Raw genomic sequence first — 15,871 nt, forward strand, 5'->3', positions numbered from 1 at the left:
TTTGCATGATAGGTCCCCTTTAAAAGAGAACTGATCGTTTTTTAATGTTTTTTATTTGTTTATTATTGTTTATTTGTAGTCCTGTATCTGTGTACACATATGCATTTTGCATTGAACACCCTGGGTTTGATTTAATCCAGGTGAAAGATCTGTGCAAGTCTTCCTCTCTTTGGCGCTTTGTGTGAGATGTTGAGTTTCCACAGGGTTTTCTGGCTCAGCTGCTGCAGAGGAGCCCTTTCAGAGAATGGACTGTTTGTTTTTGGAGAAACAAACATCAACAGTAAACCTACACATGAATGCAAGAACAGGGATAACTCCTCACTGTGACCGACTCAAAATACAGTTTTCATGAGGGATCGTCTGACAGTCACAGAGCCGAAACAGAGAGACAGAAACGATTCACTCCTACCATCAGTTTATAGTCATCTATCAGCATCTATAACATGGACCCAGACCAGCAGCGGGGGGGCGGGGGGGGGGGGGACGGACGGACGGACGGACGACGACACATGCTAGGCCCTCAACATGTCCTAATATCACTGAGACACTTCCAAAGTTGATTCTGTTTTAAAAAGTGAACAAATGGCGTCCAGCCTTGCTGCAGAGGACAGCAGGAAATGCATATGTCAGTGACTCCGAGCCTCACCGTGATACTCACAAGTCCAGACAATGCTCCGAGGACAAACTCTCCAAACTGTTCACAATCTTTACACATCACTATGTTTTATTGTATGCATAGAGATATGGATATGAGTGTGTGTAAGTGTATGGGAACACTGACGGGAATACTCAAAGTATTTTGAGTGGTCAGAAAGACTGGAAAAGGGCCGTTGTTCATAACTAAACTAAAGACTCTTGACTCTTTTGTGTGCAGAATAGTGGTACTGATAGAAGCATTAAACAAAACCATGTGATCCTTTGTTACTGATTACTGTACGTTTCAGTTGATATTTGACATGCTGTATACCAAATGGACTGAAAACCACTGGGTATAGAAGGAAGTGTATACATTTAAAATGTTGCTTTTGCATTGAAGACGTTGGAGGTAAAGCATGTGAGGATAAAAACCATCAATCATTGACCCCCTCACTGAGAAATCAGGTTATTGACATAATGGCTCTCTAACCACTTGCAAAGGTATGGTTAACACCTGAGCGGTGACAATATTACTACAGTCAATATGCTACACCCCGCTTCTGTTTGCCCCCCCCCCACCTCCCTGCCTGAGCTCCGAATCACCCGTCTCACTCACACTGTAATCGCTGAGCCCTGCCCTCACTCAAACACTCAGTAACTAGACGGCTTTATGAGGGACTCCTGGCGTGCGCACACACACACACACACACACACACACACACACACACACACACACACACACACACACACACACACAGACAGATCTCTGTGGGGGGCTGTAGCACGCACACAAACATCCAGTGTTTAACCATTTAAAACGGACTGTTTCATTCTTAAGTGCATTCTATACAGTCATATTAACGCAGTGTAATGAAAAGCTCAGTGATGAACAGCTCAAAGCACTCACAGCTAATATTATTAGTAAAACACAATCATTTAATATATAGCTTATAGTTAAAACTTAGTTGGATTCATATGTTATGTTATAATGAGGAAAAATTGTTTACAAATAGTGTACATCTTTTCAATTGCTAAAACACATTTTTTGACAACAGGGCTCATTTTGTCAAAACACAAACACAATTCACAAAACCACACACCCAAAGTGCAACACACCTCATATATCTTGCAAAATGAAGCACTGCACCCAAAACTACATAAACACTTACAAAAACCAAACTTTGTCCAACCAACTGCTTTATCTAAAGCACACTCATCTTGTATGTTGATCTGTATGTAGAGAATTCTGCATAAAAAGATTGTCTACAAAAATATGTGCAGATCACAAATATACAGTTGTTATACTTTTGTTTTTCTCCAAAGCAAATTGGTGCAACTTCCTGCACAACAAATAGTTACAGTTGTGTAAACACAAATGATGCCTTTGACAAATACAGTAAAGTGAAAAGAAAACTTGGAGGAAAAAGAAATACAAAAAATATTTTTAGAAAAAACAGAGGAGGGAAAAATACTCAGGCAGCATTTGACCCCCTCACTGGGTCTGACCACAGCCCCTCTTCCACCTGCAGAAGAAGCATCACCTGCAGCCTGACGCTACAGCTCCAACCGTTATGCTGCAAATAACTCTTCATCTGACTTCAGTTCATCCTCTCTCTCTCTCATCCTCTCTCTCTCTCATCCTCCCTCTCTCTCATTCTCCCTCTTGCTGCTGTCCATATATCCATTGTTGTTTTTATACATTTCTTACCTGAAGCCTTTTTCTAGTGCTTACATCCTGATTTCTGAGTCAACAATAAAGCCGTTTGGTGTTCATGGTCAGTTGGCATGTGTATCTGTTAATTGGTTCTGTGTGTAGCATTTTTAATGGCAGTTTTTTGAAAATGGCAAACAAGTGATTTTGTCAGATTTTTGTGTCTTACTTAGAGTGTGTGTGTGTGTGTGTGTGTGTGTGTGTGTGTGTGTGTGTGTGTGTGTGTGTGTGTGTGTGTGTGTGTGTGTGTGTGTGTGTGTGTGTGTGGAGGGGGGGGTTCCAGCCAGTTGAGCTCCCAGCAGTGCGCCCTCCCATGAGACTGATCAATATTTGAGTAAACAATCAGTTCTTTATAAGCTCCTGCCATCTGACAGACAGGAAGGAGCCCCTCATTACGGGACATTAGCACTAAGCTCTCATTAAAGGGGGGGGGATTTTGGGATTAGGCCGTCAGTGCTTTGAAGGATATTGCTGATTGACTGCTGAGAAGAGCTTTTCAATACGACAGCTCTGTCACTGCTATGTGATATGCTTCATTTGCTAAAAATGTTAAAAGATATTGTTGCATTTAAAATAATTCTGTTGCCTTTTTCCTTATTTAAGAATAACACTATGTGTCTGTGATCAGAGAGACACGTCAGTCTGTAGCAACAGAGACTCATCAGATGAAACCTGAATACATGTCAGAGGCCTCCAGTCACAGTGAGGCTCTGAACAGGAGTAGGGAAGAGGAAGATCAGAATCATCAGAATCTGAATAAACAAAATACTTTAATGTTAAAAAGTCCGATAAAGGTAAATTAAAATAGATTTCTGTGGAGAGAGTATTTTCAATGTCTGCTTTATTGATGGTATTTATCACCAGTAGTCAGTGGCGTTTTTATATGTACAAAAGTGGTGGGGCACGAACAACTTATATGTGTATATATAAGCTTCTGGTGCTTTTTTAAACACGTAAACAAATAGGCGCTTTCACACCAAGTACTTTTCCCAGGAATAGTTCCCGGAACTTAGTTCCCCGGAAATCTTTAGTTCCAGAACTATCTAGTAGTAGATCGCGTTCACACCGGAATAGAGTGGCGAAGTCACGCCCATCTACTTCCGACCCATGGGACCTTATTTCGGAAAAATAATGTATTGAAGTCAATGGAGAGAGAAAATGTATCTTTCGATCCCGTTTGAATTGTGCCATGAATTACACATATGATGTTTGTCAATCTTAAAAAATCATTTCCATGTCAAAAAAGTCACAGTTTGTCATAAAACTGTTGAAATATAAGACTATGAAAAAACGCAACTAGAAAGACTACAAATCTCCGAGTCGCGTAAGTGATGTCACTATTGTTTTCCTCCACTAAGAAATAGCTAAGATCAGCGCCATATAGATATAATCTATCTATATGGCGCTGGCTAAGATAAGATAACTTTAACAAGATGCCTGTGTGCTTAGTACCAGGTTGTTCATACCAGCAATGGGTCTTGCTCGTTCTTTCGCTTCCCGTCTGATGAAAGGACCAGGAGTGTCTGGATCAAGCTAGCTAGTAGCTAGCACGTTAGTTAGCATTACAGCCTTGTCATTTTTATTAGCCTTAACATGAAGTAACATTAAGTAACCCAAAATGTTAAACAGTAAGAGTAGTAGTCATATTTCGTGAACCCTTTGAATAGTCACCTGTGTGATCATTCTATAATACACAATTTAAGCCCGGGGGAGAAATGCTAACCTTCTCTACTTCATGCTATCTGCACAAATGGTTGACATTAAACATTAAAACGACCAGGCAGTTCAGAGAGAATCAAAGGAAGGCAGGCAGGCAGCTTTGCATGACATTCTTCAGGACGTGTTTCATTGTGTTGATAGTGAGGGTAGTCAATCGTTTTGTTTACAAGACAGTAGTGACGGCCATCTTGGTGACGTGTGTTGTTCTGTGAGACCAGAGATGTAGTTCATTGAGCGTTTCACACAAACAAATGTGTTACTTCACAGTTTTACGACACATTTTTTTTTTTTGACTTGCAAAATTATCTTTTAAATTGACAAACATCATATGTGTAATTCGTGGCACAATTCAAACGGGATCGAAAGATAATCTTTCTCTCTCCATTGACTTCAATACATCATTTTTCCGAAATAAGGTCCCATGGAGGTCCCCCGGAAGGGGAGGGACTTCGCCACTCTATAAGGCCGTTTCTCAATCGCGAGGATGCTGGCTTGGTAGCACAGCCGAGCCGAGCATCTTGCTTCAGAAGCAAGGCAAGAATACTTCCTGGCATTCGGAAAACGAAGAGTGGAACAGGCTAGCAAGTGTGCAGGTGTGCGTCATATGAGAGGCCCCGCCTTACTTCTTCCGCCACAGATTTGGGGAAATTGGTCCATGCGCAAAGCATTGTGGGGATTTTAAGGACGCGAAGTCTACCCATGTGCAGCCTCGAAATTTCCCCCAAACCAAGGACGCGGCCTCGGTGGAATTCCAAGTATGCTGGAGATTGGAACAGTCCTTCGGCGGCACTCGATGACGTCGCATCCTTGAAATATTGGCTTGGAAGCCAATATCCTCGCAATTGAGAAACGGCCTAAGTCCCTGAGGAAGCCGCTGACGTCACTTCTTCTTCTGCTTTGGGTTTACTGGCAGGCCGCAAACAACTTCACGGCGTATACTGCCACCCGAATATAAGGGTATAAGGAAAACACAGACACTCATCACCGAGGTCCCAATATCAATCGATCCAGCAGAGCAATAGCCTATAGGCAAAACACAGAAGATCAACAAAAGATATGACATAAAATGAACCTACCAAAGCTGCAGTAGATGGTCAACTTCATTCATTTCTTTCCGTTTTACTGATTTTAATCGCTATACGCTGCTCTCTCTCGTCTCCTCTTCACAAACAACTACAATTTTCGCGGCACACGTACTTACAGCCAATCAGCTCTCTGAATTATGAGATGACGTTTGGTAGGTATGTCAGCACAGTGCCCCTATGGTGATAATTATTGCTGCACACATTGAATAGAAAAATACTCTGAGCATGTGCAGTGTAGTTTTTACAGCAACCATTCACTTTCACAGTGAGAGAGAGGGGCTAGATCGGGGCTTGACCCACGTCGCTCAAAACGGCCCAATAGGCACACTGTAGACACTAATTAGAAGAACACAGACTAAAACAGCAATGTACAGACGAATCAGATGATTAAACATGATGATTAAAATATATTTTAAGATGTCTTTTTTTTGCATTTATTTGCATTTTCTTTGAATTATTATTTGAATGACTTTCTGCTGACACTAGGTGGAGCTGTGCCCCACCTGCCCCTAATGACCAGCCGCCACTGCCAGTAGTTAATAAAAAGAGAGGTAAATTGCAGTCTGTCCCCTCACATTCAGATAGGCAGACAAGCAGCACAGCATTAAGACAAAGTTCAACAGATCTTTTTAGGGGGGGCCTTTGTTTCAGGTGGATACAATACATTTGTAGGGATGTCCCTACATTATGGAGGTAGAGAAAACGCAACCCGTTGTGTTTTATACATAAATTAAAAAGGGGCAAAAGAGGAATAAAGGGGAATGAGTATGAACAAGTTGCAACATCACTTTTGTTAGGTAGATCAGTGAACTGGTAAGAAAGTAACAAGTGAGCCCCCCGCCTACCCTCACTTGACAAAAAAATCATTAGAAGTTCTTTATCCTCTAAGCGCGCTCCCGTCTCTTGTAAACGGGCGCGAGATTGTGCGTGCGCGCGCTTGGCTCGGCGCCGCGCACTCAGCCCTGTAGTAAAGCAGCAGAGCTCAGACATGGCGGCGGATCCTCAGCCGGACTGGCTCTCCTGCCTTCCCTCTTCTTGGAGTTATGGGGTGACTCGGGATGGACGTATATTCTTCATCAAGTAAATATGACGCGGAATCATGGATTTATGGATACGCAGTGATTATTGCTCCCACGCATTTTCCCTGTTTGTCTTTTTTCGGGTTCTCTGTTCACCTTTCCCCGTTTTCTTCCACCAACAGCGAAGAAGCGAAGAGCACAACCTGGCTGCATCCTGTTACTGGAGAGGCTGTGATCACAGGGCATAGAAAAACTCCAGGTAAACATCCGAGAGGGCTTTTCCTTCAATCCATGCCAACATACGCACGCACGCGCGCACGCAGCACCTGGGAAATGTTCTCCACGCGCCAGGGTGGAAAAAGGGGCGACCATGTCTCTGAGAGGGAGACGGGAGGGAGGTTCTGCAGCAGAGCAACAGCCTCGCTCCTCCGCTCCTCTGGCGGACCATTACGCACAGCGCACCCCCCCCCAACCTGGGCACTTTGCGACACACTTTTTAAAAGTTCCGTCACGTAGGCGAGAAAAGATTGTGGAGCTGATTCCCTGCAGTGACACATGACAGATGTGTTGCCGCCGCTGCAGGAGCCCCGCGCTCAGAACGCTCAGAACGCTCAGAACAATGCGGCAGAGCTGTTCTTAAAAACATCAGGACAGATGTGATGAGAAGCACCGTCACATGCACATCAGCGTTCACACAGCTGTATGCTGAGCGCTGACACACACACACACACACACACACACACACACACACACACACACACACACACACACACACTGAGTAATCCTCCAGATCTGCTCCGGGGAATGGGGAGGGGGCGCGGGAATGCGATAAAGGGCAAATGAGCTATTTGTGGTTCAGACACTGCATTGCTGCTCAGGTGTGTGTGCGTGCGTGTGTGTGTGCGCCTTTGTTTCTGAGTCTTGTGTTTTGTCTTCCTCTCATGTCCTCACAGATTTACCAACAGGATGGGAGGAAGGATACACGTTCGAGGGGGCTCGCTGCTTCATCAAGTGAGTTGGAATGTGTGGAGAGAGATGGAGAGACTGCTGGATGCAGGGGGGGGGGGGGGTCTGAGCAGTGGCTGAGGGGCTGCTTTGTTTGGTCGGCAGCACAGAGATTTCCCTCAGCCTCTGTGCCCTGCTGGAGGAATTCATAAATACCTCTGTTTACACACACACACACACACACACACACAATTAGTGTGATCAGATAGCTGCACTGCCTTGACTTCTCTCGTGCTGTTGTTGAGGCTTTCTGCTATCAGACGTGCTCTTGCCTTTCACCTCTCTCTCTCTTAGAGAACCACACACACACACACACACACACACACACACACACCCCAAAAGAGGGATTTGCTCAGGAACAAGTCTTCTGTCAGTTAGACGCTAGTTTGACAAGCAAGTGTGACTCACAGGCTGCTGGGCTGAACAGGCTCTACTTGTTGGTGTTCAGTGTGTGTGTGTGTGTACATGTGTGTATCTGTGGGCGTCTGTATGTGTGTGTGTTTATGCCTTCATGCACACACATGCAAACACACACACACACACACACACACACACACACACACACACACACACACACACACACACACACACACACACACACACACAGTCTCTGAGGTTGTGACAAGGCACTATCATTTGTTCTACCTACTTTCCCACCTAGTTTCCCTGCTGTTGCTCCTGCTCTCTGTGGCCATTTTGAGAGCAGCAGCTGACACATATGGTGAGCTAATATAGCTGCTCTATAAATAGCCCAGCACCGCTGCTTGTTGGTATGTATGAATGCATGCAGCACGTGCACACATGCATACCATGTATGCATGCATGCATGCACACGGACATGTAAATATACCACAGTATACACATGCTAACACTGACATGGCGTTTGATGCTACTGCTACTGCACGGCTCTCTGCTGCATATGTGACAGGTGAAAAGCTGTGAATGCAGTCGGATCACATTGAAAGCATGAGACTGTGTACAGTACATGTCAGCTGAGATGGACATGGCAGGATTAAGACATTCAGAAGGCCATACAACTTGCTGTTGGGCCAATGGTGACCCCCAAAACCCTTTTGGCCCTCAGCATGGTGTTCACCCTGTTGCTTCATGGTTCCATGTTAACAGCAGACATAGACCCTGCAGCCTTGCTCATGCTAATTCCCTGCCAAGTCTCAGAACCCAACATGGCAAACTGAGTTAAAGTTGTGTTAGATTTATTAGCCACACACTTGCTTGGAGCCAATCGGGATGAGTTGCAGAACTCCATATGGGCTTACATGGCAAAATAAAGGCCTGACAGAACTGGTGCACAGTACATGTAAATGTTCCCCTCCTTTTAGAAAAATCTAGAGATTTTTTAATTGATAGATTTTTCAGAAATGTGTTGATTTAGCATTTGGAAAGACAGTCTCTAGTTATTGCTGACTTACACTGGACTGGATCCATGCTGCCACATTCATGTATTCTTGAATACAATGAGCAGCATTTGACTGTGAACAAGTGGGCCCAGTGTCACATTCCCTGAACAACACTTCATCATCACAACTTCTTCAAATCCTTCAAATTCCTACAAAATTCCTGCTCAGTCACTTTTCTATCAGCCCATTATTCCAGCCCTGGCCCGCTGCTCTCTTATAGCCATGATGTTGGATGACTCTGCCCTCTGCCAGGCAAGAATCAATGCATAGCGTACCCCTCCCCCAACACTGTCAACTACAGGTCAAGACTCTACCAAGTTGCCGTAGTCAGTTTTTAAATAATTCTTTATTGTTTCATACAACCCAGGCCAGGGGGAAAAAAATCTGCAAAAACTATTTATATTGTATGAATGACTTTCGAGGCGTGAGATTAATTTCACTAATTGCAGTACTACTTTATAAACATCGAAAGTGTTTATTTGATAGAGATAGTTTACCCGCCACCCCCCTCTCTCCCACATAGTGAGGCGACCTGAGATCACCCCCGCCCTTCTTTGAGTGTGAGACCTTCCATCCCAGCTGCCTTCTGTCATAAGGGCGCCCACGCCCCCTTCTACCAACACCAACAACAATACACTATAAGAAATTACGTGCATAAAAAATGTACACCCCACATTCTTTTTTTCATTGTGCTTATGGCGCCCCCGTCAAAATGCCGCCCTGGGCAACCGCCCATGTCGCCCATATTAATAGCCGCCACTGATTTGATTTTAAACCCCACTAATTTGACTGCAAAGACGCACTCCTGATTTCAGAGCGTGCAAAGCACCAGTGGAGTATGAGGAAGAGACCGTGTGTGCCTCTTGTTTCTGCTTTGTGACTTCCACAGTCCAAACCACTGTTGTTTCAGGGAGAACTGAAACATGCTGGGCTGGCTGAGCCACATTTTCAGTTTGGTTGTTGCATGTTTTACAGATTTCAAGGCTATTACAATGTCTTCCAACCGTCTTTCAATTTGTTTTCTTTGATTGCCAACATTTTGCAGTGCTGCCAAGGTGTTTCTCTTGCACAGCGTACTAATTGCTCCAACATTCACCCATAGCACGTGAGAACTCTCTTGGTTAGAGAAATGAGAAATCCTCTCTGAGCAGTCATTTTAAAGAGACGTCCATTAATGATAGGAGGCACAGCACTCTGTCTGATGGACAGACCTGTGTTCATGATGACTTATATATTTACTTTAATGAATTGACAGTGTGGTATAATGAGACAATAACAGGCTACAGATGCAGACATATACACACACACCTATGTGTGTTTCACCTATGTGTGTGAGGGGGATTCTGGCTGTAACGGAAGTCATTGTAATGAAACGGAAGTACCAAACTGCTAGTGGTCTCTCTGCTAGCTCCGTTAGCCCCGTTAGCTTCATTAGCTCCACGCTGCTACAGGGGCTCAGCTGATACAGAGAACACAACTTGAACTCGGACGTGTTTGTTGTGTTGATCGCCCTCAAAATTGGCGATCGGAGAATCCCTAATCGCAACAATTGCTTAGAAATTGGTATACACCATGTTTTGAGCGTACGCCACGTTTATAAATGAGGCCCCTGGGCCTTAAAGAAGAAGATGGACCTTCATCAATTCAGTTTTCGACTCTGTTTTTTATACACGCACATGCTATTGTTAGACATAAAATACATGCAGTTATATTTTGTGCACACATGCACGTGCATTTTGTGTTGTATAGTTACAATAAACACAGTTATATATGCATACATGACCATGCATTGAGAGGTCCAGAGCGGAGAGGCTGCCAGTCTAGCCGGCCCCAGGGAGCAGTTGGGGGTTTGGTGCCTTGCTCAAGGGCACCTCAGCAGTGGCCCGGGAGGTGAACTGGCTGCTCTCCAGTACCAGTCCACACTCCGTATTTCTATTGGTCCGATCGGGACATGAACCGGCGGCCCATCGGTCCAAAGTCCAAGTCCCTACAGACTGAACCCCTTAAAGTCAGGATATCTCTGCCTGTGAGTCTGTCTCTAACAAGACCCATTGTAATGTATAAGGTTTGATCTTTTTTACTGCTGCCCAGGAGGTTATGATTCGGTTTGACTGTCTGTCATCAGGAGAAAAAACTACTTTGCCTCATTTCATGAAACTTGTTGAAGAGGAAAGGGCCACGGAAGCAGACATGGCTTGAGAAATGGGACCATACGAGGACCATGTGAATCCTCAATACACCGAAGGAGGTCTCTCCAAGTGTCAGTGTTGGTTAGAAATACAAATAATAGGGATGGGAACGATTAATCGAATATTCAAAATTATTCAGGAATGAGAATATGAGTTATGAATATCTTTATTGTAATTTCTTTTTTCTTTTTTTTGGGAGGGGTGCCGAAGATTATATTATCAAATGGAATAATTCAATGCATACGACAGTGCCATAGCTAAGTAGGGATGGGTATCGTTAAGGTTTTAACGGTACTACTACTTTTATCGATACCGCTTATCGGCCCGGTCTTTTAACGGTATTCTTATCGGTTCTTTTGAGAAAAAAAAAGAGGTAAATTGATTAAACAAATTGTGAACAAAATGAGCATTGCTTTTTATTTAAATTAAATACATAATATTTCACATCAAAAGAAACAACAATGTTTTAAACAAATAATATTAAATAATGTGATGACAGAACTGTAAACAGAATGAACATTGCTTTTTATTTACTGAAGAAATACAGTGGCACTGGTACAGAGCAACACAGGTGGGGCATAAAGGTATGCTGCAAAAGGCCTAACAGTTCTTCTGGAGGAAGATTCACATGTTTGCCTTCTCTGGCAGAAGTCAGGACCTCTCCTGGCTAATAGTGTTCCCTGCAGTTGAAAATACTCTCTCGCTAGGGGTGGAGGAGGCTTGGACGCAGATATATTTTGTTGCAAGGTGTGTAAGGAGGGGCAGAGTAGCTCTCTTTTCCCACCACCACATCACAGGATCTTCAGCCATGAGTACTGGAAGCAGGTGTTTGTAGAGCTCAACCTCTTGGTCAACACGCTCGTTAAGGGTGAGGGACAAGGTGTTCTTTTGGGTGGTCACCCTCAACTCCCTGTCCTCCTCTGAGAACAGCTCCTCCAAGGCACACTTTGGTTTAAACAATGGAGGAGTCTCCTCCATTCCCTCTCCTTCAGACTGCCCCTCCTGCTCTGTGTCTGTCTGCCATGGTGTTGCTTCTGTCACATTGGCCTCAACAGTTGCCTTCCTCCTTAGCCTGTCCCAGGTGGCATCACTCACCAGCCTTCCTTTAAATCTGGGGTCCATTGCTGTGGCCTCATGCAGAAAGGCTTGAATATCCTCCCCCTGATATCGTCCTGAGAGGTTTCCCCATACCTTCTCTTTGATGCTTGAAACAAAGGTTGTGTCCTCATGTTTCAAAGTGAAGTGGTCCTCAAGTTTTTGGAGGATGGGTATCATTTGTCCACAGGTGGCATCTTTTTCATAAGACACACAAAGTGTGGATGTATACAGGATCTTCATGAGCTTGACAAACTCCTCAGCCTTATGAAAGTCCTCATCCTTCAGGCGGTCCAGGTTGTCCTTTGTCATAGCCTTTTGCAGTCGTGGATCCAAAGCTGCAGCCTGGATCGCTGGAAACTGCTCCATAAATCTCTCTATCATCAAATAGAGGGAATTCCACCTGGTCTTGACATCCAGGATCAAGGAGTGTTGTGGAAGGCCTGAAACAAAAACAACATACATGTAAGTACTGGACACTTGAAAATTGAATTAAATTGTTAAATTTGGGAATTTCTAAATAATAGTTTCTTACCAAGGAGCTGCTGCTTTTCCTTCAAGGTGGTAGCTGACATGGAGGATCTCTTGAACCAGACAACCACTGCTCTGATTCTGGCTGCCCATTTATCAATAGCAGCCACTGTGTAGATTGTCTGCGCTGCCAGATTTAAAGTATGCGCAAAGCATCCTATTTTTAGGATGTGCAGCTTCTTCATGGCAACATCCATATTACCAGCATTGTCAACAGTCACAGCTACAATCTTGCTTGGTTCTATCGCAAAGTCTTCCAGGATGTCAGAGATCTCCTCTGCAACTACTTCACCGGTTTGTGATTGGTATACAGCTCTTGTGTGGAGGACCTTCTGTTTTAAGATGCCCTGGAGTGTGTAGTGCACTGTTACAGTGAGGTAGTGGTCCTGGCTGAGACTGGTCCACCCATCTGATGTGATGGCAAGCTTTGGCACGTCCTTTATCTCACTGATCACATTGGCCTTTTCTATACCATACCAGGTAGGAATGAATGTGTCACTGAGGTAACTCCTGGAAGGAGGGCTATATTTGGGGTTGAGTGCCTTGCACATTTCCCTGCAGTAAAGGAAGTAAAAATGCTTTTGGATTAAAGGCATATAAGGAATGTTTCTTTGTCTACTATTATTTATACTGTGTGTAAGAAAAGCACAACTTTGTATTTTGAAGAAATTGCATATAGAAAGTGTTAAAAAAAAATGAATCAGTCTATTATTGAGTTATTGTGTTTAGAGTGATGCGAATAACATACAATCCTTTTATACTACTACTTTATCCTAATAATTAATACAACTCAATTTTGACAAACTGTTACCTGAAGCCCTTGGAATCCACTGTTGCAAAGGGGTGTAGGCCTTTCACTATGAACGTGGTCACGGCCAAGTGGCAAGCATTCAGACTCTCCTCAGTCATCCTCCCACTAGCTGCTAGTGCTAACGTGAACAGGGTTTGGGCTTGTATTTGGCTTGGACCACTGACGGTGGGAGTGGTGGGTTGTTTCATTGTAGCTGAAACTTTAACAAAATAAATAACTCGGTTAACTCTAATCATCAACCCATGTTTGTATAATGTAGTTAACTCGGTGTGTTGCTGCTAGCATACATAACATACCTGACGTGGAAACGTTACTCGTGGATGGGGCAACGGAAAGGCTGTCAAACGGTGCATTTCTCCGTCTGGATGTGGTGCACTTTAGCTAAATGTTTGGACAGATTGCTCGTGTTACCGCCCTAACATGCCAAAGGTTGATTGCACTTTTGGCAACGAGCATTGTCCACATCGAGACGGGTCAAATATAACCAAACCTTGGAGCGCTTAGTTCTCTCCGCCATCTCTGCCGTGTGTGTGTTGCATGCATGTAGCAGCCGCGTGTGTGTAAACGGCCCCGCCCCCTCGCACACACAGACAGGGAGATCGAAAATACATCATCGACGCATTTTTTTGTCTTTTTGCATGTTAGAAACGGAGTTGGCGAAACTAAAACAGCAATATAATGTTTATGTAGCATAATACATATGACATCTTTTTTACATGTCTCCAGTACCGATAAAAATACCGATAACGTCGGAGCTTAACGGTACCACGGTCTTTAATAATTCAGCCCCGAGGTACCCATCCCTATAGCTAAGTGTGTTAGGTGTGTTTTGCTCCGCTCACCGGTCCCTCACAGCAGGCAGAGCTGCAGGTGCTGATCTCTCTCTCGCGTCCGGTTATACTTCACTCGCGTTTATGTCCAAATCCATCAGATCTAGCTAGTTCTAGATAATGATATGGCTGCTGCCCCTCCCTACACGCAGATCACGCAGACTCAAACCTCATCTTATGCCCAAAGGTGGCGCAAATGCACTCCGCAGTTACCCCGTTGCGAGGTTCAGGCGCTAACAGTTCACGAGCGTGCTCTCCCCCCCCCCCCCCCCCCCCCCCCCCCGCGCGCGCGCCTGTAAGGACGGTACAGAAAACTCAGTGTCCTGGCGAAGGAATACCTTGCTATACCCACCACCTCCGTTCCAGCTGAGAGAGTCTTCTCTACAGCTGGCCTGCTTGTGAACATTGTGGACACAGGACTGCATAGCAACACATGCAGTGTCATGGAGGCAGCTGTCAAGCTCTTCACTGCACACGATGATAGAAGACAGCAGAGCACAGTCCTGTGACTTCATATGCTGTGCTGGTATGTCACTCCAACGCTTTGTGGGAAACATGAACTCACCACAACACTGGTCAGATGCTTGAACACTAAACATGCCCCATGTTGATGTTTTGAGAAGCTGCTGTGGTTTGGGATGCTTCAGCATACCAGGTACTTTTTGCAATCTGCCTTCTACTAATGCAGCCTTTCCACGGCATGGGAGAAGATAGTGGTGATAGTGTACATTTACCTAGACTCGATTCACTTTGCCACCCAGAATTTCCTTTTCCACTGCGGATAGAACCACCAACAGGAGACTAGTAAATCCTTTCGGAAAGCAAACAGAGGAACATCTGCATGTTCATTGTTAGGCTTTGTGCACAACATACTTTTGCAGGTTGCCATTTGTTTTAGCATCTGGGATGAGTTAAAGAAAGAAAGGTGATTGCTTTTGTTGGTAGCTTGCTATTAAAAAAAAGCGGGTTTGTGCAGGACGTCCTGTGATGCTAGTGACCTTCTCTCTGAGCAATTGTTGTGCTCACTTCCTCACCATATAGTATTGGTCAGGTTGCTAACACAGTGGTAGCCCCCCCCCTTCCCCCAAGTGAGACTGAAACATGAGAAAAGGTGAATATAATGATGAACAAGCTGCAAGTACTTTATCTGCTGCCGCAATGCTTTTTGCATTTCAATATTTCACTGTGTAAGCACCATATGACTTTAAAGAGGTGCTGCAACACACAGCTAGAGTAGAAGTGTTTCTGGGGTCAAATGTTCACCCTGGCTGCTTTGGAATTTGATCTCCCGACTCTGACATGCAGTCGACCTTTGACATCTGTATTAGAACAGTTAACAAACAGGCCATAGTTTGTGAAGCATGTGGAGATAAATGAGGACGAGACAGATGAATACAGAATGAACATAAAGGAACAGAGGGATGACATGAAAGAAAATCAGTGTAACCTGGAACTGACATTGAGAAGAGAGAGGGGGCAGTGGTACTGACATGCCACCACCACTGTCGGCCTATTTATCTCTTCCATTTCAGTGTTTCATGTCTGTCTGTCTGTGTGTGTGTCTCTGTCTGTCTGTGTGTCTGTCTGTCTGTCTGTCTGTGTGTCTGTCTGTCTGTCTGTGTGTCTGTCTGTCTGTGTGTGTGTCTGTCTGTCTGTCTGTCTGTCTGTGTGTCTGTCTGTGTGTCTGTCTGTCTGTCTGTCTGTCTGTCTGTGTGTCTGTCTGTCTGTCTGTGTGTCTGTGTGTCTGTCTGTCTGTCTGTGTGTCTGTCTGTCTGTCTGTCTGTGTGTCTGTCTGTCTGTGTGTCTGTCTGTCTGTCTGTCT

The 15,871-nt window shown here is 44.5% G+C and overlaps 1 protein-coding gene across 1 annotated transcript in view; it reads left to right on the forward strand.

The window, feature by feature from the left end:
- Positions 1 to 6,112: 6,112 nt before the first annotated feature.
- The window catches only part of LOC117484684 (pleckstrin homology domain-containing family A member 5-like), a 157,534-nt gene continuing 147,775 nt past the window's right edge, over positions 6,113 to 15,871 (forward strand). The window contains 3 exon segments of the mRNA XM_034133104.1: positions 6,113 to 6,231; positions 6,353 to 6,429; positions 7,124 to 7,181. Of these exon segments, the coding sequence (XP_033988995.1) occupies positions 6,140 to 6,231; positions 6,353 to 6,429; positions 7,124 to 7,181 (227 nt within the window). The 5' untranslated portion in view covers positions 6,113 to 6,139.

This window comes from Trematomus bernacchii, unplaced genomic scaffold, assembly GCF_902827165.1.
Source record: "Trematomus bernacchii unplaced genomic scaffold, fTreBer1.1, whole genome shotgun sequence".
NCBI classification, from domain to species: domain Eukaryota; kingdom Metazoa; phylum Chordata; class Actinopteri; order Perciformes; family Nototheniidae; genus Trematomus; species Trematomus bernacchii.